Genomic DNA, 25,129 nt, shown 5'->3' on the forward strand with positions numbered 1-25,129 from the left:
GGTAACGTCTTGGGATCCCCCATGAGGAATGGAGGAAGTGACCGGGGAGAGGGAAGTCTGGGCATCTTTTTTTTTTTTTGACTGCTCCCCCTGCAACCCGTTCCCGGAGGAGCAGAAGAAGATAGATGGATAAAAGTTCTTTACTTGAAACTGCTGGAGACAAGCAGGGTCAGGTGAGTCAGTGTAGTGACTTCCTCCTGCCACCAGGAGGTGCAGGACTCTGGAAGGCGAACAGGTGAGCAGTGGCCAACAGGAAGGAGAGCTCTTCAGAAGATTTTTCTGTGGCTTATTGTCATGGAGATGGAGTAGTGGCTGGAGGGATGCAGAGGTAATCTCCCACCCTCATCACCAAATCCTGCTTCTCCATTTCAGGAGGTTTCATACGTTCAGAACATCACCTGTTTCACCTGCTGCCCTCTGGACAAATCCTCAGGTCAATCAAGGGTCTCAAATCCAAGCTTTCAAAAGGTTCATTGAGTTGTTATTCATAATAAAAAAAATCTCAATAAAAACAAATTCTTCTGCAAGTTTCAGTTTGTAGCCACTAGATGGAGCTGTTGCAACACATAGAAATCAGCTCCAACCTCCAAACCTGGGTTTGTCTCAATTACTGTAAAGCTCTAAATTTGACCCAAAAAAACCCTGAAAACTTATAAAAGTGTCTTGGATATGAGTTGAAATCTCTTATGAGGTTTAATAATTAATATCTGCATATTTAGAATGTTTTTTCCTCATTTTCTGTCTGTTATGAACTCTATGCTTATCTTTTTTTAGATTTTCCAATTCCTCCTAAAAATGAGAAAAGAAAAAGTTTTGTCAACAGTCTATTATGAAGCCCACGCATCAAATCCATGATGCTGGTCTGTTTTCACAAGAAGATCATTTTCAAACCATCGTCACTAAAGTTTCAAACTCAACACTCGCTTTAAACTTCAACCCCTTCTTGGTCCATGCGCCAGAGCGAGGACTTCTTAGGATGTCATAGAGAGCAGCTCCTTGATGGTCATTTCAGAAACCCAATGCTGCAATTACATCTTCCCACGGCGTGTGAAATTAGAGCTCAAGTTGGAAAAAAAGTGAAGGAGGGGAAAACATTGCAGGTAACAGGGTCAGGCTGCATCATCGAGTGGACAGGAAGTCAGACAAGAGGATGTGGAGCTAATTTTCCATGAAAACAGGCGGCTGCAACGTTCAGACTCCAGTTTATCACCTCTATGTGGCTTCGGTTAGACCATAAACTCGACATTTTATATAGGTTTGTACAAAAAACAACGTTATTGCCGTACATGTAGCTGTGTCTTTGTCTGCATCACATGAACAGATAATCTAATTTAACCTTCAACATACAAACAAAACGAAGGTTTGGCAAACTGTCCAATTCAGTCCAAATGTTTGGGGAATGTGAAGTTTGTTTAAGGACTGTAAAAATGATCTAAATTTATATTTTAAACACTTCTGGATAGATCAAATAAATCATTTTAACTCAAACAAAGCAAAAATATGAAAAAAGGAGCAAATGCGAGAGCTTTAGTCTAGTAAACTATTGTTAATATGTAAATATTGACAGACTACTTTAAAAAAAACAGAAAAATAGTTTAAACTATGAAGTATACTTGCAGAATTTTAATCTCCTCTATATGGATTATCTGATCGATATCTTGTGGGTTTGTCAACATTCACTATTGCATGAAGTGTTCTTCAATCATAACAAGGAAAAAAACATCAAACTGACTTAAAGGATTTTGACTAATTTTATTCTGAATAATCTGTCATACATTTATTAAAGTCAGAATCCAATTTCATGAGCAATGTCACTTTTTTTAGATCTAAACATCACCGGGTGATGTATAGAACTGTCTGAGTGTCATGGTCTGTGGGTAAAGTCTCACACATCCCTGGAATGGGTGGACCAAAGGCCAAGTCTCCAGTATCATTATTATTATTTTTTTAGGAATTTTTCTTCTGAAATTCTTAATTTTTCAGTAATTTTTCAGCATGTTTTTAGGATCTTCCTAAGCTTTATTTTTCCATTTTGTTACATTTATCCCAATTGAAAATAAAAGAGAACTACTTTATTATGTGTTGTCATGTTTTGATCTATTTTTATGACATGTTTTTTATTGGTTATATTATGTCAGGTAAAAATTACCCGGCAAAAGTGCTGGTGTAACTTTTTATAGCAAAAGTGTTCTAGGATTAAACAGCACTAAACTCAAGATTAAAGGACTTGTTTGTGTCCTTCAGAAGTAACAAAGCTTAAGATATATTGTTTTTTTCTGGTCCAAACATCTTTTTCTTTCTTCTCGATCAGTGTGTTTCACTGGAATCAGTCATTTCTGAAACTGTAAGATGTTTATATGAAACAGTTCAGTACAATCCTGTCCTGCAGCTCCTCGGTGACCTTGACGTACAGTCTACAGAAAAGTGAGGCGCGTGCCAGCTTTTTTCTTAATTCTGAGGCAGCTCAACACAGACTGTCATTCTGAATTATTATATATTAAAAACCTGATCTCTCCAGCGACTCTTAACACATAAAACAACATCACCCAGAGACAATAATGTTCCCAGAGAGACTGAAACGTAAACTCTTCCCTGTTTATTCCATAAATCAGTGGTGGTAAAGTAGCAACATTTCATCGCCGGTGGTGCTTTAACACAAAATCTTTAACATACTGTAACAAGCTGCTTTTCTCCTTCAGAATCTACTGGAATTAAAAAACGAAAAGTTATAGTAAATCAAAGCTAAGGTGTTAAAGAGTTTTTTTTTAAACAGGAACTCGTCATTATTTAGAGTAATTTATGATTCAAATGAGCCAAAAATGTCCTGTTTTGTGTATTAAAAACATTGTGACATCCTCATTTGTGTAAGGTCAAAACAGACTAAATGAGCGTGTATCTGTCCAAAGCTTTTCCCGCCTCTCGCTCTCTTTCTGTCCGGACTGTGACTGCGTTCCTTCGGTCCCACAGGAAAAGGCCTGGATTAAATCACTTCCCTCTACATTGTGATCCAGGGGTCAGACTCCACTCTCTGCTTCTGCTGTAACACAATTGCAAACTGTCTTCCATGACATTCAGGAGCAGCCCTCTTTTTTTAAACCCCAAAGCAGACATGAAAAGCGCTCTTATCTCAGAGAAAAGGGGTGGAGACTCACAGAATTTAACATGAAAACTGGAAAAAGAAGAAACTGTTTGGAATTAGATCACATCGAGTGTGGCCCATCCACACTAATCATATCAGAAAATAGATATTATTAGAAGACTTCCTGTCATACTTAACAGGAAGGAAGCATCATTTACAGTTTTAATCAGAAAGTTGATCTTAAATGCTTTCGCCAAACTGTTGGAGTGCTCTAATCGGTCAGTTGGTTTTAAAAATAGGAAAGCCTGACGTTAAAAAAATTAAGTTTGAGATTGAACAAATGAGATAAAGAAAGGAAAGTTTTTTTTTGTTACATCATGATTTTACCATAATGTTCTCTGTGTTGTTTTAATGAATCAAACCTCAAAGACAAACAGACTCTGAACTTCAAAAGATCTGATCATTTCATAGAGATGACTTTAATTTGGAGCATCTGCCATTTTGCTGCTGTGCTGGAAACTCTTATGGCCGTTACCTTCAGTTCAAGTATTTATCAAACATGTTTATCACCTCCGTGAGAGGACACACAGGAAGCTTCTCAAAGCTGCTTTTTTGCAACAATATCTATTTTGGTTCCATGATGTCAGAGGGAAAATGACCCGTATATGGATATTTTTACTTCTTCAAATGTCTTTGTGTTGGAGTGGGTTATTTTTGGGGTTCAGATTTTTCAGTTCGTGTACTCACTTCTCTTAAAATCTCATTGAGGACAAATTTCTTAATTGAAAAGTTTGTTTTTGAAATAGATGGAGTAAGATTTACAACTCAAATAAAAAGTATTTTTATTGGTGATGTAAAACAGGTTCTAAACATTTGTGACATTAAATTTGTTTGGTTAAATAAAAAACAGCTTCCACAAAATTTGTCAAACTCTTTGTCCCTATAAAGAAACATTTCCGGCTAAAGGTTTTTCTCCTCCGTGATGCATTTATCAAGTTGAGGCTGACGTGTTTTTGATGTTAGAGCATTTTCTTCTTTCTTCTTCAGGGAAAGGTGGAATCAGATTTTGTTAGTGGCTTTCAAGCAGTGAAAGTGATGAATCACAAAACTGCTGGACTTTGTTTGGATATCAGATGAGTCATTTTTGTTGACTGATTAAAAACGCAGATAGTGAGGCTTTCCCTGAGATTAAAAACCGTTCACATCTTCTGCATCTTGGGTCTGGACACAGCAGATCAGGAACTGTGGCTTCCAGTGTTTTAGTTTCACTCATTGAGGCAAAATTAAGTATTTTTACAGATGGGAAATCTGGATTGTCTTGTTCATGATAGTAAAATCTGTATTTTGAAAATCAAACATTTTATTCTGAGCTTTTGTTTTACAGTGATTCCTGATTCCAGAAAAACGTGATACTTATAGGACGAGTAACATGGTTTCAACCAGCCTTGTTGAGGATTTTGACAGAACATTCTCATTTCTAAGTCGTCACATATTGTCGTTTGGTTATGGACCCTTTCACGTCCCTTCTTGACGTTTTGGGTTTCCCCCAAGTCGTTGTTTTTTGACATACTGGCTGTTCCCATTAAATAACGGGTCTCCAACTTTGGCCCACAAACCAGAACCTGTCCAGTACCACTACGAGTAGAGCACTGGTACCCTAACTCGACACTGGACTTGATGCGGTACTGGACCTGAACCGGTACCAGACGTGGTATCAGGTGCAAACCAGTACCAGGTTAAGGTTAGGGTACCGGACCTGAACCGGTACCAGACGTGGTACCAGGCGCAAACCAGTACCAGGTTAAGGTTAGGGTACCGGCTCTGGGTTAGGGTACCAGTGCTGCGTCTCGAGGACCAGTGCGCATCCGGTATCACCTCTGGTACCGCAGCTGGTACCGTGTCTCGAGGGTTGCGGATCCTTGATTTTACAAACAGCCATCACGTCAAGAAACGACGAGTTGGGGACACCCGAGACATCAAAATGTGATGTGGAGGGGTCCTTAACCAAACGTCAGTAGTGATGACTTGGGGAGAGTATGTTGATTTTGGGATTATGGATTTTATTTTTGAAGAGACTTCATAGCACACTAAAACATTGTCTTTGGATTCATAAAAGACAGTGATATACTGGAGATGACCTTTCAGAATAAAGCACTTGAGTAATTTTCTCTTTTGAAAAGAAAAACAAGCATCAAATGTAACAAAAAGGATTCTTTTAAATGGACCATTAAGAATTACAGATTCATTTTTGCAGCACATTTAAATGAAAGAAAGAGTGTTCCACTGGAACTGTGTTATTGTTTGCAATAAACTCAGTTATCATTAATGCTAAACGCTGTTAGAGAAGTTGGAGGTCAAACATCTTGGGCTCTTTGGTTTCTCCTCGTGACACCACAGGAGTGAATCTCTACACGATGGACGGTTCCTTTAAGACCGTATCAGGAGGAACAACATTCTCATACTCGGCGTGGTCCGAGTCCTCCAGTTCGATCCCTGGCACCAGGCTGTAGTACTCAGTGGACTGAGTCATGTAAGCTTTCTCCCTGTCGGCTGAGTCTTTCAGCACTTCTGTCACGCTGACCGTGTCCAGCTCCAGCTGGGTCTGAGCGGCCCCGTCGGGCCCCTGAGAGCCCTGCTTTCCTTCTGTGAAACTGGAGCAGTGTGGTAGAGACTCCACAGAGCCCACCTTGATCTCCACTTCTTCATAGATGTCCTTACTGCTGTCCAGCAGCGTGGGGGTCTGGTCTGATGGTTGATGGTTCTTCAAGATCCCCTGTTTGCTGCAGTCTCCATCGTTACGGCGCTCGCCGGCTAAAGGCTGCTGCTTGGTGAGGTGTTTCTGGACGTGGCTGCTGGAGGCGAGAGCCCTCTTTTTTGAGGATCCAAAAACAGGAGCCTCCTTCTTCTTTTTCCTCTTCCTCCCACAACACCAGCAGAGCAGCAATGCGGAGAGAATGACGAGTGGCAGCACGATGAAGAGAGCTGTGAGGCTGGCTGGACGACACATGTCATGTTGTCTCAGAGACCAAACCATCTTACCAGCTACTTGCCAAGGAGAGGAGCAGGTCAGGTTTCCCATGAGATCCTGAAGAGCAGAGGTCCTATTAGTCTGCCCTCCAACACTCAGACCTTCTAGTAACAAACAAGAGCAGTCCCACTGGTTCCCATCCAACTCCAGCCTCTGGAGATGGGGTAATTGGAGCACATCTTCAGGGAGGGAGCGTAGCTGGTTTGCTTGCAGGTATAGCCTCTGGAGGCGGTTAGAGTCCTGCAGAAAGCCCTCAGGAAGCTCCTGCAGAAGGTTCTTACTCAGGTTCACCTCAGTCAGGTTAGGCTGGCTGGCAAGAAAGTTCCTTGGCAACACGGTGAGTCTATTGCCATCCAGGTAAACCTTCTGCAGGGAAGAAGGCACCTTTCCCTGACTGTGAATGAAGCTGATGTTACAGTTGGAAAGATCCAGAATCTCTATGTTTGTGTGGTTACTGAACACAGACCAAAGCACGTGGCTGAAAGCCGAGCCAGAATAGTTCACGCAACAACCACCACCAGCAGCAGCAAGTTCAGAGGGAATCTGGGGGAGAATGGTGGCATTTGGACAAACACATCCGTCAGCGAGAGTCATGTGCTCCACCCATACCAAACCCAGCAGCAGGCCCCAGTGGAAGAGCATCTCTGAAACACAAAAGGGTGTTTAAAACAGTGATGCTCCTACCACTTATCACTGGACGAATACTTCCCTCCTCCTCACCTAATGTCTCCTATGTACACACACCAGGATGTAAATATGCTACTAAACTCTGCAGCTCCTCTGAGGACTCCTGGTTGCTGCGAGAACTGTAGAAGTCGGCATGGCAACACGGATCACTGGGGAGCAGGAGTCCGGTGTTCAGCTGTGGGAGAGGAAACAGATGCTGCCGTGAGTCTACTGTGAAGCCTGTTCATGGCGAGGAGGGAGGAAAACAAACCGAGCAGAAACAAAACCAGAGAAACAGCTGATCTCACAGTCAACCACAAATCTGGTGATGACAAGATCAACCTAAACAAAAAAAAAAACATGTCAGAAGATGATGTGTTGGTGGATGTAGCTTGTATAGGTTAGTTTAAGTAATTAGTAAGCACTTGGTTATATCTTAAAATGTGTTTTTAACTTTGTAGTTTTCAAGCTAAAACTGAGATAATCATGTATGAAAAGTAAAAAAAAATCAATTTTTTTTCAACATGAACTAATCTTTAAACTCTCTTTATAAAAGGAAAATTCCAACTGTCAAAGCTATTTGCAATCGACATTATCTAAATAAACTCCCTTTTCTGCAATTTCGGGTTAATTATTCACAAACTGTAACATGTTTTGGTTTTACAGCTGCAGCTGCAACATGGCAAAGAAGCAATGGAGCAGCAACAAACTCAAAAATGCAGACATCTGGTGGGGTTAGGGTTCTTAGTTCTCTAAAAACTGCAAAAATAAAAATGAAGTTTTCCACAAATAAAGTGACTCTCAGTCTAATCAGACAGACAGGAATCAATCTGAGCAGAAAGGGTTAAAGGACAAACTCCCCCCAAAAATCAAATTAAAGATATAACTCGTTTTACTGGCAGTTATATTGTTTATTAAAACATTAACTAAGTTGATCTTAAATTTATCCTTTAATATAATGAAGCACAGAAGATTTCTGAAGTCAAATTTTACTAAAATATTTAAGGTCGAGGTCATATTTCAGGTAATGCCAATTTTGTTGACTGCTATTTAAACCTTTACAGCTGACAGGAAATCAATTGTTTTAGTTTTAGTTCTTTAGCTTTGTTTGGATTCAGTTCTCCACAAAAACACAAGAGTCACACGCCTGCATTTGGCTGTTTATTTTGTCGCAGGTTAAGCCAACACACACTCCTTATTCTCCACTTGAGTTCTTTTTAGGATCTGACATCAGAGTCACAGTAGAAAATTATTGTTTCTGGGATTTAAAATTTAAAAACAAAAGCACTGGGTAGTAAAACTGGAAAATACAAGAGCAATGATTCTCTGCACAGAAATTAAAACAAAACTAAACAAATATGCATTAAAACCAAGAAAACTCAATTTTTTATCATCAAAACACTGGAAACTCTAATTTTTTTCCACAACTTTTAAAGGGGCATTCATGAAAAATAAACTTTTGAGCTTTTAAGTGTATTATAAAGTCCATTCCTCTCTATAAACAACCCATTTCACGCATTTGTGAGTATTCCTCTAAAAAACATGAACTCTTACAGCAGCCCCTCCCATTCCCCCAAAAACAAGCATGTCATTACGTGCTGACATCACAAGTTAAGAACCGCCCCCTCCAGGAAGAGTCTGTTCCGCCCGCGGGGTAACATAAACACTTTCTCTGCAAAACTAGCACTGATCAGCTACCTTCGCGAACCCCCCTCCTCTGGCTCGTGTACAGTCATGCAGACGCCGGCTGTCTGTGTTGTGAGAAAGTTTATCAATGGCCAAGAAACGCTAATTAGCGTTCAAGCTTCATGTAGCGGCATAAAACAAAGAACATTCTGATGAGGAATCTACACAACATGTTGGGATGGATCATGAATGTGGTGCAGAGAAAGGTGCAAGCAGAGGGGGATATTGGGAAGATGGCAGAAGAAATGGAGCAGACTATTTCCTGTTAGAGAAAAGAAGCTGCTATTTGCTTCCAGAGAATGGGAGCAGACTATTTCCTGGTGGAGAAAGGGAGAACATTATTTCCTGGTGGAGAAAAGAAGCAGCTATTTACTTCTAGAGAATGGGAGAAGACTATTTCCTGATTTAGAAAGGAAGCAGCTATTCCCTTACAGAGAAAGGGAGATGACTAATTCCTTGAGGAGAAAGGGAGCAGACTATTTCCTGGTGAAAAAAAGCGAGTGACAAATCAGGGGAACAGGTTTGAACAAGGATTGTTGAGCAAAGACAGAAAGGCACAAGTGTCTCCAGGAACATGATCTGCACAAAAGTGAAAAGAATTTTTGATACAAAGATTGAAAGAGAAAAGAAACATTCTGAGCCAGTGCTAATCACAACAATCTTCTCATCATTTCAGTAAATCCCGAAATGTTCATCTGGTGTTGTCTACATTTTTTGAACAAATTTCCCTGCAAAATGAACCCATTAGCCATTCTGATTGAGTCGTTTTACTTCCAGGTATGAAAATAATTCGCTAAAATAACTCACATTTCATGAACAATATATTTTTAAGTGTTCAGAATGTAATATATGATCATATATGTGGATATAGTTTACTCGGAAAGACTAAAGAAAAGCATGGTATCACGCCTTTAATTATTAAAAGTAGAATCGTTATAGATTCCAGAATAAATTCAAATTCTGGATAGTTTGTTGTCATGTCAGATCAGATGAAGGTCACTGAGCTGCAAAGACAACATAAGGAGATGCTTGGGTTATGTTTGACTCTCAATGGATGATAATGAAACGTCTCAAAATTGTCAGAAATGTTTAGTACTTGTCTTAAAAAAACTACAACCTTATTCTAGATATGTTAGAAGCTGTATTTAGTAATTCTCTATGGTTTGCTCTTGTTTTTTGTTTTGAAAAAGTGCAGATATGAAGACAGTACAGCTTTCATTTTTCTGTTTTTTAGAGGTCTTTTTTATTAAAACTCCAATCCAAATGATTTATCACATGAACTTGGGTGGTCTATTCTTCTCGTTGTAATATTTCATATGAATAAGAATAAAATTAAGTATGTGGACACAGAAATCTGTTATTCTAGATGACTCATATAAAACCTAAAAAGGTAGAGCAATTTAAATTGTATAACTTTAGCCCAACTTAGCAGAAATGAGTATGTGTTAAATTGTTAAATTAGTGACACTAAACAACGAATCATCTGGAGTCTTTGCTTCCAGTAGAGGCAGCAGTGGTGTGCTGATGTTGCCGTTTATTTTTGGATGGAAAGTAAACAACTGTGGTTAATATTGCCTTTGTGGTTTTCTTTTTTGTTTGTTTAGTTTAGATCTAAAGACATAAGGTTTAAACTGCAAATGAAAAACTTGTCTGGACTTTCTTTATAGTTTGTCTTTGTCTGCAGTCACCTCCCCCATTCAGCTCTGCTATTAAATTAGATGATTGAATTCCCTCATTTGCAGCACCTTAAATGACCAATTCCCAGTTTCTAGAGCATTTAAAGCTCTGCTGTGTTTGTCTTCACAGATAAGCTCTTTGTTTATTTAAAACATGTGGCCTTCTGTTCCCTGTAACTGTATTGATTTGCATGCAGTGTGTCTGAAAGGCATTTGTTCTGTCAGCTCTCAACACAGGTCATTTCAAACTTTAGTTTTAAAAGAAAGAGGGAAAATGTGGCACCTAGTCAGTAATCACTGGTCTTAAATGACTGTAGGTTAAGTCAGAACAGTCAGTGTTTGTAAGTGCACAGTTTAGATAACTTCATTCCTGAGGAGTCAAACTCCCATCTCAGTCGGATAACAGCAAAGGTGTAAAGGTTAGAGCCGATCTGCCTTATGTAAGGATTCTGCTGATTTATATCAAGCAGGCAAACAGATAAAGAATAAAGCAGCTGGGCCTTGGAGTGTAAAAACACTTGAGCGCTAGACTGCAGCTGACCTTTAAAGGCTCTGGGAGTGAAGGCGAAGAGCTGTCATCCAAACTGAAGGTTTAAACCTGGAACATGAGGATGATCTCAGACACTGTCCTAGTCTGTGCTGTGGCGCCTCTGAAATAACAGTTTCTGCATCCGGTCATCACAAACAGAATCAGGAGACCACAGGATGTGACTCCAAAACATTAAAATATACCTTAAGCTTGAGATAAGAACTCATCTTTACTGCAAATCATGAGAGAATATTACAAACTGTGCTGATTATAGTTGAGAAATTAAAAAGATAAATAATTTTTAACTAAACTATTACACAAGTTACAGGAAAAAGTCAAATGTAAATGAAACAGTTTCTTACCTGTTGCTTTCTACAGCTCTGAGCCAAAGTCTCTCCTCCCTGCATCCATCCGCGGTCCGGCTGCAGCTCTGCTGCTCCGGATCAGAGGGCGGGACTGCAGCGGCTGCGCGCGGACTGACGTCGTGTGCATGCGCGGACAGTTCCTGAGTTGGATGGAGTTCAGCCTTAACGCGACGTCAAGCTGAAATCATGAACGCCGCGATCAGAAACAACCAGCGAGAAACCCGCAGAACTCAAGGGAAAGTTTACCATGCAGATGTGCGGTGAAGGGCGCCCTCTGGTGGCCAGATCAGGTCAAGGCCCGATGAAGATTAAAGACCCACTAATGAAAATGGTGTTTTTAACATGCATTTTTTTCATGATGGAGGACATCTATAAAGAAAATTAAGATTAAAATGCGTATATGTCTTTATTGAAATTGTGAATCAGAAACAGATGAAAAAAATGGAATTGGAGACAAATAAAATGTTTTGTACACCCCCTAATCAACACACAAAACCCTCACCTTTGAAGTAGTAGTTGATCACAAGATCTGAATCCAATAGAAAACTTGTATTGAGAAATCTCAAATCAGCAGTTTGGGGAAGGCATTCTTCAAATGTGAATGACCTGGAGTTGTTTGCAGAAGAAGACCAATTCAAAATGTGGTAGGGTGGTGTGTAAATGAATGAATCGTTCCGAGAGGGGAATGATTTTTATGAACTATTTTATCTAAATGGTGCAACCAGGTTTTTAATTTAAATCAGGAGTCCTCAAACTTTTTCTTGTGAGGGCCACATAACTGTTTTCTTCTCTGATGTGGGGCAGGGGTCGGTTTGTAGACTAACAGAAAAAGGGTAACAAACGTAAACATTTATGGTTTTCCAGAAAGCCACACATAGACACATTTTAAATAATTAATTTCTGTAATCTTCACAAAAAAATAATACTGAAACATTTTAAAAATTAAACCAATAATTATCTATCCTGTCCCGTCATGGTTCAGACTGCAGAGGGGTGGAATTAAAAGTCGCGAGTGGGTTTTGATCGACCAGATTAAGAAAAATAAATACATTAATATGCGTCTCTGATTGTGTTTGGGGGGCCGGGCCAAATGTTGTGGAGACGGGCTGGATCTGGCCCCCGGGCCGTAGTTTGGGGACTCCTGGTTTAAGGGCAGTCAGTCACTTTGTTCCCAGTCCCCTTTGTGTTGTTAGAATTCAAAAAAGGATAAATAAATAAAAAAAAATAAAGAAAAGACAAACATGTTACTACCATATCATTAGAAATGTGAACAAATTATGACAAGACATACAATTGCAAAGCTCCATGTTATCATTTTTGCCTTTTTTTTTTGAGGTGGGGGGGGGGGTCTTTTCTCTCAGTTGTGGTAACATTTTTTAATTTATAATACATTCTTCTAAGTCATTTCAGAGAGAGAGATGCACCAACAGGGTTTTCTAGCCTTCACCACAACTGACTTACAAGGAAAGTGTACGTGTTTGACCAGCAGATGGCAGCACTTACAGACTAGGATCCCTTGTAAACAACATGAGAATGCTGCTTCAAGAGGCAAAATCACAAGCAGATTTCACATGTTGCAAACTCAGTGTTTACTTTTTTTGTCTTTTAATATACAAAGTAGTGAAATTCGGCAAAAGTAATACATTACTGGAAATTTAAGAAGAATATTGATCTTTATTTAGATATGAAAAAACATCATTTTTATGTAATCCATACAAAACGATAGTAGGAAATCTATAAAATGCTACAAAATCAGTGTAAACTTTTCCTATTGTTACTACAGTCTTCACTTGAAGATGGAGTGTAGAAAAGTTATTTGTAAACGGTCCACTCTTCTTTTCAATGAAAATAATACTGAAAATGTAGCCATAAAGTCAAAACAATACGCCAAAACAAAGACACATAAAAATAAGATTAGAGTGTAAAAACGTGTTTTTAAAAAGGTTGTAGTGCATTTTTCTTTTTAAATAGATTTTAGTTCAGTTTTGAAAAAAGATTGATTCTGAGAACTTTTCCTTCTACAGCCCTTGAAACACTAGGGGGCAGTGTTGACTTACTTTACTGCTGCATCTATTTATTTATTTATTTTTAATGATGTCCGCTCATTTAATAAACTCACATCTACAACAAACCAATTTGGAGACCAAAAAAGGTAAAAATCCTCTACTTTCTTCAGTAAAGTTAAATTTCTGACTCAGTCTTGATGCCGAGTCATCACATCTGCACTTGGATGAGTGGTGAAACCTTTAAAGAAAGAAGATTTGAAGTCTAGATGCCATGACTCAACATAAAGACAACATCATGCGGATGAATGAGAACCTTTACCGACAATTTTAATGTTCATTACTAACCTGTTCATTTCAATTTTAGATCAGATAATACGGCTTTTAAGTTCATTGATTAGTCTTGAAGTTGAAGACGGACCATCTTGTTTCCAAATGTATACTTTTGAAGTTTCGATGTAATGAAAGTGAAGTTTCAGAGACAGTTTTGGGACACACTGGAAACGCTGGAGATTAAACAACAATCCTTTAGACAGAAACAGACTTTTTAGAGGCCTTTTTCATGCTGATGACACACTGACTCAACCTGTATTACACTACGAATTGTTTTGCTATGTAAAAATAGTGTTCTTTATTGTCTGACTTTGGCAGTGTAAGAGCAGGAGAAATGAAAAAGTGTAAATCTTTCTATTGAGTTCATAAATGCTCCATTATTTACTGTATTTTCTCTTATTTACACACATCCTCTAAACATTTCTCTTCGTTCATGTTTGCTTGTTTTCTTTTGCCTCCAGTCATTTTTTAAAGTGTCTGCTGCTGCTATAAATTTCTGAAATCAATATTGTATATTATCACACACACTTAGATGTGAGACATTTGTTGACCCATGCCCGGGGGAGCATTGGGCTGCAGACACACCTGCATTTAGAAACCCTCACAATCCAACCGTTTAACGCTGAGTGTTACGCAGGGAGGCCCATTTTAGAGTCTTAGGTCCCTTTTTAAAGTCTTTGGTATGACCCGACTGTGGATTTGAACCCTCAATCTTCCAGTCTCTGTCTTCTACTTGGTGAACAGTCAGTTGCTGTAGGATTCTGTCCAGTTTTTCCCAAAACATTTGTGCTTGGTCTTTGGACATCCACCATCAGTCCAGGTAGATGGAGAAGATCTGACTGAGGCAGCGGTCGACCCCTCCGGCCTGGAAGAAGAAGCCGTCCTCAGGACAGGCAGACATGGGGTACCTGCCTCCCGCCTGTCCCTGCAGGTCATGCAGCAAGTCCAATCCTGTCAGGTTAGAAGAAAAACCTGGTTTGTTTTGTCATTTAGCCCTATAAAGGGTTTGCTGCATTGCTAACTGACCTGCAGAGTGAGAAGTGGAGTTTTCAAAGCTTCCATCTCGGACTGCTGGAGCCACCTTTCCTTCTGCGTACAGACAGTCTTGAACGTACAGAGGGGCAAACGATGAGGGATGAATGCATTTACACAGTCAGGAAGGACTTGGTACTCCTCTCCTCAAACTGTACCTTGTTGCTGAGAAAACACAGGCTGTTGGTGGCTGTAGACTTTCTGGACGTTGCCTCTGTCCATGGGGGGGCTCAGCACACTCACGTCAGTGGACTCAAACAAAGACACTGGTCTGTACCTGCTGATGAATCACGTTTTCAGTTCTACAGATACATTACCAGCTCTGTGCAGCATTTTAAATCTGATTCCGATCATTTTCTGATCTATTGTCAAATCGTTCTCCGCTGTCTTTTCATTTTGATGATGCCATTTTAGCCAGAACTCAAAAACTTGTGTCTTCTTCTAGGACCAGGGGTGTCCAAAGTCAGTCCTTGAGGGTCAGTGTCCTACATGTTTTCCAACCAACTTGCCATTAAAGCTCCTTATTGGCCAAACACACCTGATCCAGGTAATCAGCAGCAGATAAGGCAGGATTTCTGGAAAACCAGCAGGACGCCGGCCCTAAAGGACGGACTTTGCACACTCCTGATGTAATCTGATTTTTCCTCTATCCACTTCTTTTCGAGCACATCATTTTATTTTGTCAATTTATAACTCTTGTTTTTACTTTTATTTTGTGTTTGAAAAAAAAAATAAGATTAAATAATTTCTGGAGATTGACAGGAGTTCATCAGAAATTCACCTCTGTGTTGTGGTCAGGACTGTTGGCGTGAAGTAAACCCACCCCACGTCCAGTCACCTTTCTGTTTACAGTGCTCTCCTGCTAGCTTACAGCCCTCACACCCCCAACCTCACATTAGCAGAGCAACAAAAATGGCAGTAATATCAGAGCTATCCAGCCGTACAGTTTAGATCCAGATTCCAGCTCAGAGGAGGAAAACAAAGACGTTCATGGATCTATTTGTCTGTAAGTGGATGAGTCAGAATGGAGTGGAGCTTTGGCTGCCACAGTATTGTTTTTTGCATCTGCTCCTGATTCACAATGATCTAAATAAAGAAATACTCTTTTATATATGTCCTCCATCATGAGAAAAATCCTACAAGAACATCTTAGAAACACCACTTTCATTGGAGTCCGTCTTTAAAAAGTCACATTTTAAAGTTACATATTTTTTCTGAAACTTTTCAATTCTTTACGATCATCATCTTTTTTGAGAAATGTAAGGTATGAATTGTTTCTTACAAAAGCCTCACTTCTAATTTAGTGAGAGTGAAAGAATTGTAATCCACCATGACAAGTTTTTTTTATTTAAGGATATAAAATCATAACTGAAAAAAAATCTGGAACTTTTCTGGTGTTTTCCTTCCCTATAAAGCACTTAAAGCAGTGAAATTCAATCAAAGTAAGCAGAAACTCAAGGATCAAATTCAAACTTAGACCAGACATTTCTTTTGTAGTTAAATAAACATTAGCAGTTCAGTTTTCTTAGAAATATAAATACTTTTGATCTTCAAGCAGCACACATCGTATAAAGAAGCATTTCAGCCTCTGAGGGGTTTTTTTTCCCAGAGCTGAATCAGTTGCCATGCTCCAGGAATGTGCTGACTTTGCACAAACACTCTGACTCAACATGGAAACCAATGAGTCAGTGTGCAAGAAGAAAGAAAGAAAGGCAGCCGGATCTCTCGGAGGAGATATGGAGCTGGATGGTATTCGAGACACCCCCGCCTCAGCATTTTATGTGGCCTGAAGCTCTCCTGGATGATGTACTGGAGCATATTGGTCCCCTGAGAGCTTGGGAGGATTTTAGCGGGCTTCATAAACAAGCCAGACTCTGTCAGAGATGCGGCAGCTGTTGGCTCAAGTGGAGTCTGTGTTCATTTCAGAGAAGCTATGAAAAAAAGACACCAAATTCCCATGTCAAATGCTATTCCATGTAATTTAACTGTCCTTGCTTTTAGTGCAGAAACAAAAGCCTAAATTAATCACAAGGACTTTTTTGAATTCCAAATTAATATAACTTACAGATGGTTGTGGCTTCCCAAGGTAATAAAGACCAGACTTTGTGTGGATTATGTAAACAAAGGGGGCTTTGATACAGTGTGACCATTGAATGTGCTGTGATGACTGCGGCTCCAAAGTATTCAACAAGTCTTTCGATTCCCCCCATGCGGCCCCTGTAGCATCAGCAGTGATCTTAGCAATTAACAGCGCCGTCTGCTCCAGGGATTACATTCTTGCACTGCTGCAGCAACATAGCTAAGATGTCTGAGCCGGGCTGGCGTTTGATGGCCTGAGTGGACCAAACCGCTCATGCCTTTACCAAGTCCACGCCTGAGGGAGCGGATGTCAGCATGGGCTCAGGAAACGATTTCTCTGATCATATATTAACAGCTAGCCACCCCACATGTGCACGTTTTTCATGCAAACTAACGACCGCCAGCTGCTTTCCTCGTTCTTGTCTGGAATCAGGATTCTGTACAAGATCTAAAGCTCATATATTTATTCTCTCAGCATGGCAGAGGAGCTGCAAGAGCGCCACGTGTGTAAGATCAACACAAAGCTCATTTCATGTTGGAGCAAAAACATGCAAACGTCTCTGACGGTTCAGCTGTCGGATTGGGTCAAGATCTGCTCAACGATGGAAACTTGTAAGTCTTAAAAGTGAAAGTTGTGTTTGTGATGGACTAAGAAGTCAAGTCTCCAGCCTCCCCCTCCCCGATGACCACAAAATATGCACAAAAGCTTGCTCAAGGGCATTTGTCAGTGCTGCAACATCTATTCATTTATAAAGGGGGTCAAGCTGGCCTGTTCCAGCGAAGAGCAGACTCCAGTCTGGCTAAGAGGTAAAAGAAGGCTGCCAGCTGGGCTGTGAAGCAAAGATAATTTACTTTCACGTGTTTGAAGTTATTTGAAGAAAAAACAAGTGCTTGACTGCTGTTGGCTTTGGCACATGGCGGCGTACTGCGGCACCAGCGGGATTCGGTGACACTCTCTACCTCAAGAAAGGAGACGTCAGTGGACAGACTGCGTGGAAGCTCTGGCTGCATGCTTTCACAGAGAGAAATTCTGCACGTTTAATGCATTTATTTGTACAAGTGTGGCATATCTTTAGAGAAAGTATACTTTTTGTTTTCCAACATGCTATTTTAGACTTTAAGACCCTCTCTGAGGGAAAAGGTGTCTTTGATGTTTTTAACATGTTCTTGTGGCATGATGGAGGACATATATACAGTGTTCCCACGTTCATCGCGGTGGAAACGTTCCATTAATAGCAAATAATAGGTCAAATCTGAAAAGTAGAATTCCAGATGTTTTAAGGCTATAAAACTCCAAACTTCACTCTTGATCCACTTTTCTCAGGCAGTCCAACAAATTCTCACTCCCAAGTCGTCACATATTGACATTTGGTTGAAGCTCCCTCCGTGTCACTTTTTGACGTTCTGGGTGTCCCCAACTCGTCATTTTTCAACGGGCTGGCTGTCCGTTAAATCACGGGTCCCCAACCTCCAGGCCCCGAACTGGAACTGATCCAGTTCAAAACCGGGTACCAAAATCCAGTACCCTAACCCTAATTTGGCACAGGATGTGGCACCGGACACGGAATCGGGTGCGAACCGGTACAAGACTTGGTCTCGGACCCCAACTGATACCAGACTCTGTACTGTGCGTGAACCGGTACCAGGTTAGGGTACCGGTACTGAGTTAGGGTGCTGGTACTGGACACCTCCCAAGGACCAGGCTGCATCCAGGTCCTGGTTGCAGACCCTTGATTTTACAAACAGCTAGCACGTCAGAAAACGACGAGTTGGGGACACCCAAAACGTCAAAAAGTGACGCGGAGGAGTCCTTAACTAAACATCAATATGTGACGACTTAGGAGTGAGAATGTGTTAAATAGATTTTCATATTTTTCTCTTTTATTTAAACTCTCAAAGTTCAAATCTTCATAGAAAAAGAAGTCCAGTATCATAGAATGAAAACAAGATCTGATCGCATTTGAAGATTTAAGTAACTCTAGGAAACTAATTAATAATAATAATAATAATGGATTGGATTTATCGGCGCTTTTCCAGACGCTCAAAGCGCTTACATTGTATATCCATTATTCATTCACACCTCATTCATACTTGGTGATGGTAAGCTACTATTGTAGCCACAGCTGCCCTGGGGCGTGACTGACAGAGGGCGCCAACGGCCAACGGCCCCTCTGACCATCACCGGAACATTCATACGCATTTACACACCAGTGGAGGCACACTGGAGGCAAGTAGGGTTAAGTGTCTTGCCCAAGGACACAACGACACTTGGCTGGCGGGAGCCGGAATCGAACCGCCTATCCTTCGATCATTGGCCGACCCGCTCTACCACCTGAGCCACTGTCACCCTGTAATTAAGCCAATCAGCACCTAGAACAGTGTGCTGTTGAAAAACTAAAATAAAAAGTTTCCAAAGTTGCGCAAAAGAATAAAACAACCAGGGAGACCACAAAAACTGAACGGTAAAGTACTGAGGGAACGCTGTATGTAGAAAGTTAAACTTCAGTTGCATTTCTGTGTATTTCTTTATCTTCAAATCGTGACTCAGGATGCCGGCAGGCCACAAGCGTCCTGCTCTGCTCCATTCTGATTCATCCACCTGCAGACAAATAGATCCATGAACGTCTTCCTTTTCTTCGTCTGAGCTGGAATCTGGATTTAAACTGTACGGCTGGATAGCTCTGATATTGCTCGTCGCTTTTGTTGTAATGTTATGTTGGTGTTGTGAGGGGCTGTAAGCTTGCGGGAGAGGGTGTCAACAGATTGGGGACGGGAAGTGGGGTTTGGCTTACTCCATACCATCAGTCCCACCCGTAACTCAGAGGTGAATTTCTGATAAAATACTGCCACTCTGCAGAAACTATGTCCTAGAAAACTAAACAGGTTTTTAGATTTTAGCTAAAAATTGCATAATCATAATTAAAAGACCACTGGGAACGATTTTTCAGCCAAAAGGTTCAGTCATTTCTTTTGATGAAGATTAAAGCCAATTTTGAGATATTACAACCCAGTGAGGTTGTGGTGGTTTGTAGGCAGCTGGAAGAATTTGGGCAACAAATATGGCACAACTCTCCCATTTACGGACAGCAGACTCCCTCATCTGAAGGTCTAAACCAGAGGTCTGCAACCTGCGGCTCCAGAGCCACAGGTGGCTCTTTTATCTCTCCATGGTGGCTCTCTGGATGAAGAGAAATAATTTAAAAGGACTTTTTCTAACTTTTTTGATTTTTGTAATTTAGGAAAATTTAGGAATTTTAGGCTAATTTGGAGTTTAGCTAGCAATTAAGCAACAAGTTAGCTTCTTTTTGTGCCCAATTTGGCCTCTACTGAGTTTTTTATGCTAATTTGGAGTTTAGCTAAAAATTTAGCGATAAGCTAAATTTTTGGGTAATTTGTTATCTACTGAGATTTTTTTAGGAAAATTTAGAGTTTAGCTTCTATTTTAGCAACAAGTTAACATTTTTGAGAAATTTTGTTTACTGAGGGGCAGTGGTTAGTGCTCTTGCCTCACAGCGAGAAGGCCCCGATTCGACTCCCGGCTGGGACCCTTCTGTGTGGAGTTTGCATGTTCTCCCCGTGCATGTGTGGGTTTTCACCGGGGACTCCGGCTTCCTCCCACCGTCCAAAAACATGCTTCATAGGTTGATTGGTAACTCTAAATTGCCCCTAGGTGTGAATGTGAGAGTGAATGTGTGAGTGATTGAGGCCCTGCGACAGACTGGCGACCTGTCCAGGGTGTACCCCGCCTTCGTCCTTCAGTAGCCGGGATAGGCTCCGGCACCCCCGCGACCCCGAAAGGGAAGAAGCGGACAAGAAAATGGATGGATAGTTTACTGAGTAATTTTAGGCTATTTTGGAGGTTAGCTAGTAATTAAGCAACGAGATAGGTTTTTGGCTAATTTGGTATCTACTATTAAATCACATTTTGAGAGATGCTAGTTTCTCTTTATACTTTTGGTTTTGATCGTGCCAAAAAATAGGAACAATTAATATTTATTATTTTAAAAAAATGGTAATGAATTATCCAAGTTTCTTAAAGGCTAAAGTAAATCTGTGCAGCTCCTTCTAGGTTTTGATCGGTAGAAAAGGAGCCCAAATGGATCTTTTACTGTTAAAGGTTGCCTACCCCTGGTATAAACTAAAAGAAATAAGAGCTATTGATGAAAGTAAATTGACTTTCAAATCTTTATTTTGGAAAAAAATGCTCAAAAATCTTATAGAAGTGCTCATTTTCAATATTATGTTATTTAGTGGTTACTGGTAATTTTCTTGTCTATTATTTTGCCAAATATTTGGACAGATCTAATCCCTAATAGTCCAAAATGTAATTTAAACACATTTTCTCTGTTTAACCCTTTAACACCAGAGTTCCAGTGTTTATGTTCTTTGATTTACTGTAACTTTTCAACCATTAACACGATAATCTCAGCAGATTTGTTAAAGATATGTTAAAGATTTTGTGCTTAAGCGTCACCGGTGACACCTCAGGTGTTAAAGGGTTAATTCCGTGTTCATAAACACCAGTAAGTTTAATTTGAAACTTACTCTAAATCACAAATCTTTGTCTTCATAAGCTTTTTTAAATTAGGCAGATTCCCTCTCCTGCTCCTCAATGGGTCAGTAACAGACAGTATACAAGGAAATCTTTTATAGCCACCCATTTTATAATGTCCGGAAATTACAACCCAGCAGGTTCTGAGCTGCTTTAATGACATTCGCCTAAGTTTACAGCGGACATAAGCTTTGTGGTCTCTAACGACCCAATCAGTGCAACCGTACAGCTATTGAGGGCTCTCCAAAGTCAGTGTGAAACTGAGTCGAATCAAAAGAGGAGCTGATGGTGCTCGAGTCCTGCAAAGCCAAAGACGCTCACAAAACGATCCAACACATGCGCGGTTTGTTTGTAAAACAGAAAAAAATATGAATGCAAACGTTTTGGGGATCATTCCTAGCCCTCATCCAAGAGTAGATCCAGAGTCAAGCGAAAAACTGAGGCCTGTTTGTTTTTACTATTTTTATCTTTGGCAGGAAATTGTCCCGAATGAAAGCTGCCAAAATGAAATCTCCTTCAGCTTCGCTGTATCGGGTTGGCAGCAGAAATCCCCGCAGCAGATAACTTGAAGCGCTGCCACACACCACAAGTGGTAAGTGGGGAAATGTGTTTTTGCGTTGATTTAGTGAATTGGATGAACGGGCTATTTGAGTTTGCTTCTGGGTACATAATTAAATATCATTAAAATGCTCTGTTTCCCAAAAGGGACTTAATGTTAAAATACTTGACAGTGATCAAGTGCATCCTTTGCCTTCTTTTTTATATTATTTAGTAGGACAACTATGGGAAAGACAATTAAACTCCTGCTGCTCACAGGCGAGGCACGCATCATCATCAAGTGGCTGCAATTTCCCCAATCAAGCGTCCCCACATGAATAAACAGAAAACTGCTCTCACACTCACCCGCTTCCTGGGCTGACTAAGGAAGATATGGGATTGTTGGCATCAAAGTTCCTCTCCGAGCCGGAATACTGGGAGCAGGTGTCTGCTGCAGGAGCCAGGAAGTCTGGATTCACCCTGTTCTGAGTCACACTACTGTTGGAGAAAACACCTGGAAGAAAGATGCAGCTTACCTTAGAATTCATCCAAGACAAGGGGATGCAAACCAAGGAAACTGCAATGACAGCTTTTACTCTCAGATATTCCCCATCTTTTACTGCTTTTCTGTTTCTGAATTTCCTGGTCCCAAATTTTAGAAGAGTACCGAGAATATTATGTTGGTAGAAGAGGAACTGAGCCTGTAAATGCATGTTAGTTGCAGTCAGTGTCTATGCAACAGTAAGTTTTTGAAACTGTCAGATGAGAGCTACCCTTCTACCTGCCAGATACCTGTCAGTACAAGTAACACATTTGTAGTTTTGTACTCAGATTACAGAGTTACACATGCTTGTTCAGTCACAGCTACTCTCAGAAAAAATACCCATTCAGTCAGTTACACTCAGTTATAATCAGACAGAGTTGCCATTAGATAGAGTTACACTCAAACAGAATTACATTCAGACGGAATTGCACTTAGGCATTCAGTCAGTGACATTTTGAGTTACAATTAGACCGAGTCACAATCAGTCAAAGTTACATTCAGTATCACACACTAGCTGTGGTTACAGGTGCAACATTTCTTTGATTAGAATAAATCTGTGTATAGAAAAACGTGATCTGATTATCACAAATGTTTACATACGTCACATGTTCTATCAGAATAAATCACTTTGACATGAACAGAACTTTCTAAAATACTGGAAAAAGCTGTTGTAACCAGACAAAACTGCAGCTTTCAGCGAGACAATCTAAGTGTGCTTTTTATTATTATTGTTAATACTTCTAAATGACATAATTTTCTAAATGGGTGTGATCAGGATCTTATTACTTTTCACACGGACCTGGAGGAAGGGTTGGAGTTAGACATTCAACCTTGGATGTAATTAAGCTCGATGCATCAATGCAGCAATGTGCAGCTTGGCCACACATACATGTAATTATGTGGAAATAACATCAGCCTATATTTTGTCTGCACACGATTGGTAACACAAATTCACACGATTGCACAGTTTCGGCGTGTGGAACGGCATTTCCACATTCAAAAGCTCACCGTCAGCTCACACCGTCCAGAAGCCGCTCAGAGACAAAGTTTCCCCAAGAGACACGGTTTTCCCGAGTCCAGCAGCTCGTTCACGCAGAACAACCGAACGGACTGCGGTCCAAAACTCACACTGTAACAAAACTCTCTGCTTGCAAGCACAAAGTCATGAATCTGGCTCCTCTGTTCAGAGACGTGGTTTACTCGTGCAGGTAGCCCATCGGTCCTGTTTGCACTCCAGAACCTCCTCTGGAGCGACACATAGTCTATGCATGACGTCAAATCCAGCGCAATAATGAATATGCGCCACGATCGGATCAACAACCAGTATAACCCACCTATCTCGATCGGAAGGAAATTTAGGTCCAGATGAGTCTGATCAGGTCAGAGTAGTCCGAATGGCGTGTTTACTAGAGCTGGGTATTGATTATAATTTCCAGAAACGATTCGATTTGATTCACAAGAGCCTGGATTGATTCAATTTTTTAGATTCTTCAATTCAATTCATTTTGAGTTTACACATTTATACAAATTTCTTTAGAAATACATCAATAATCTAATATATGTTTTTAATATATTTATATTAATCTGATACAGTTCACATACTGTAAAATTTATTAGTGAAATACTGAGATTGTTAATAACATACAGTGTTCCATGGATTCTCTAAAGGAGAAGTTCTAACTAAAATGTTCAGATCATTAACATTGTAAACATTGTTCTGCTTCTCCTGGAGGACGTTTCAGATTGGCCACTAGGTGGAGCGTGTGCTATAGCATTACAGCTTATTCCAGAAGAAGAAAGTATGAGGGAAAAAATTGTGTTTTAGACCACAAATAGTTACTTTAAAAATATTTCCTTAAGTTTGGAAAAATCATACCTGTGAGTTTATAAAGATGTTCATTTAGACAGCAATGTACGTTTAGCTCGACCGAACGTTAGCATTAGCCAACCTTTGAGAAATTCCACTAAACGTTAGCATCAAACTAGCAGTCTTTAGCTTTATGTACTAAATCGATTTATATTTTTATGAATCAATTATTGATCTATAAAGCTTAAATCAATTCAAATCGATTAATTGATTTTATTAGCCCAGTCCTAGTGTTTATATGACGCATTTTTATTCTGACCAGGCGTTTATTCCGATTACTTGTGTCCATGTTAGCACACCTGCTGTTACACTTAGACAGAGTTAAACTCAGACAATATGACACTAACACACATTACACACTAACACATTCAGTCAGAGTCACACTGACACACAATGAGTTACATTCAGACTGAAGGAACAACAGGAAGCTGCTCTAACCCCGTCTCCCCCTTTGTGACTCCTGAGCTTGAAACAAGGTCTGGCATTTTCATCCAAACATTATGAAGATGTTAGTGAAGATGAGAATACATTTAATGTCACCACTTCTACATAAATCAAAAATATGTTGTTCATCTCAGTTCAGACTGATAGAGAAGAAAGTAACAAAAAATATAAAAGGCTGGTTAGTAAAAGAAAATATATATATTTTTTAATATTGTCAAAGTAATTATCACCAGAAAATATGTTTACTGACACAAAGTGATCATAGACACTACAGTAAATAAATTAGATATATTAAGTAACATAGTAGGGTTTTTTTTGCTGTTTTTGTTTAAAAGCTTGTGTTCATATGACGGAGTATTAGGGCCACCAACAAAAAGTAACATCAGTTTTTTCTTGTAAATATACAACTTTAAATCTTACAAATGTACGACTTTTAATCCCGTAAATCTACAACTTTTAATCTTGTACATTTATGAGAATTTATGAGGCGTAAAATCACGAGAAAAAAAAAATCATAAATTTAGCCTATGACCATTAAAGTCATAAATATCCGACTATTCCCGTAAATTAATGGTTAAAATTTTTTTATTGTAAATTTACGAGATTTAAAGTCGTAATAAAAAAAAATGTTTGTAAATAATACTAATACTAATACTCCTTTGTATGTTCAAAAACTGTCATACATCTGAGGTCTCAAAATGCTTTGAAA

General features: G+C 39.8%; 2 protein-coding genes across 4 annotated transcripts in view; both read right to left on the reverse strand.

The window, feature by feature from the left end:
• Nucleotides 1–3,896: 3,896 nt before the first annotated feature.
• On the reverse strand, nt 3,897–11,189 carry si:ch211-106k21.5 (peroxidasin). Of its 2 annotated transcripts, XM_024281841.2 has the most exons (4): nt 11,027–11,189; nt 10,677–10,785; nt 6,828–6,969; nt 3,897–6,751 (listed from the first exon to the last, which is right to left on the reverse strand). In XM_024281841.2, the coding sequence occupies exon 4, from the start codon at nt 6,747–6,749 to the stop codon at nt 5,487–5,489; it is 1,263 nt and encodes a 420-aa protein (XP_024137609.1). In that variant the 5' UTR covers nt 6,750–6,751; nt 6,828–6,969; nt 10,677–10,785; nt 11,027–11,189; the 3' UTR covers nt 3,897–5,486. The 2 variants fall into 2 exon arrangements, with proteins under 2 accessions (XP_024137609.1, XP_024137599.1); XM_024281831.2 differs by lacking the exon at nt 10,677–10,785.
• A 644-nt stretch (nt 11,190–11,833) lies between these two features.
• Nucleotides 11,834–25,129, reverse strand: part of LOC112152192 (zinc finger protein GLIS1) — a 53,776-nt gene continuing 40,480 nt past the window's right edge. The window contains exons 6-9 of one of the 2 annotated variants that reach the window (XM_024281613.2): nt 21,932–22,079; nt 14,556–14,674; nt 14,392–14,469; nt 11,834–14,316 (exon numbers count right to left, since the gene is read on the reverse strand). In XM_024281613.2, the coding sequence (XP_024137381.1) occupies nt 14,177–14,316; nt 14,392–14,469; nt 14,556–14,674; nt 21,932–22,079 (485 nt within the window). In that variant the 3' untranslated portion in view covers nt 11,834–14,176. Of the gene's footprint in view, nt 14,317–14,391; nt 14,470–14,555; nt 14,678–21,931; nt 22,080–25,129 lie in introns of both variants that reach the window. The other variant, XM_024281606.2, reaches the window with a different exon arrangement.

Source organism: Oryzias melastigma, linkage group LG17 (assembly GCF_002922805.2).
Source record: "Oryzias melastigma strain HK-1 linkage group LG17, ASM292280v2, whole genome shotgun sequence".
Taxonomy (NCBI): Eukaryota; Metazoa; Chordata; class Actinopteri; order Beloniformes; family Adrianichthyidae; genus Oryzias; species Oryzias melastigma.

Excerpts from the sequence above, each read along its gene's own strand:
- si:ch211-106k21.5 (XM_024281831.2), bottom strand. The coding sequence starts at position 6,749 with ATGCTCTTCCACTGGGGCCTGCTGCTGGGTTTGGTATGGGTGGAGCAC.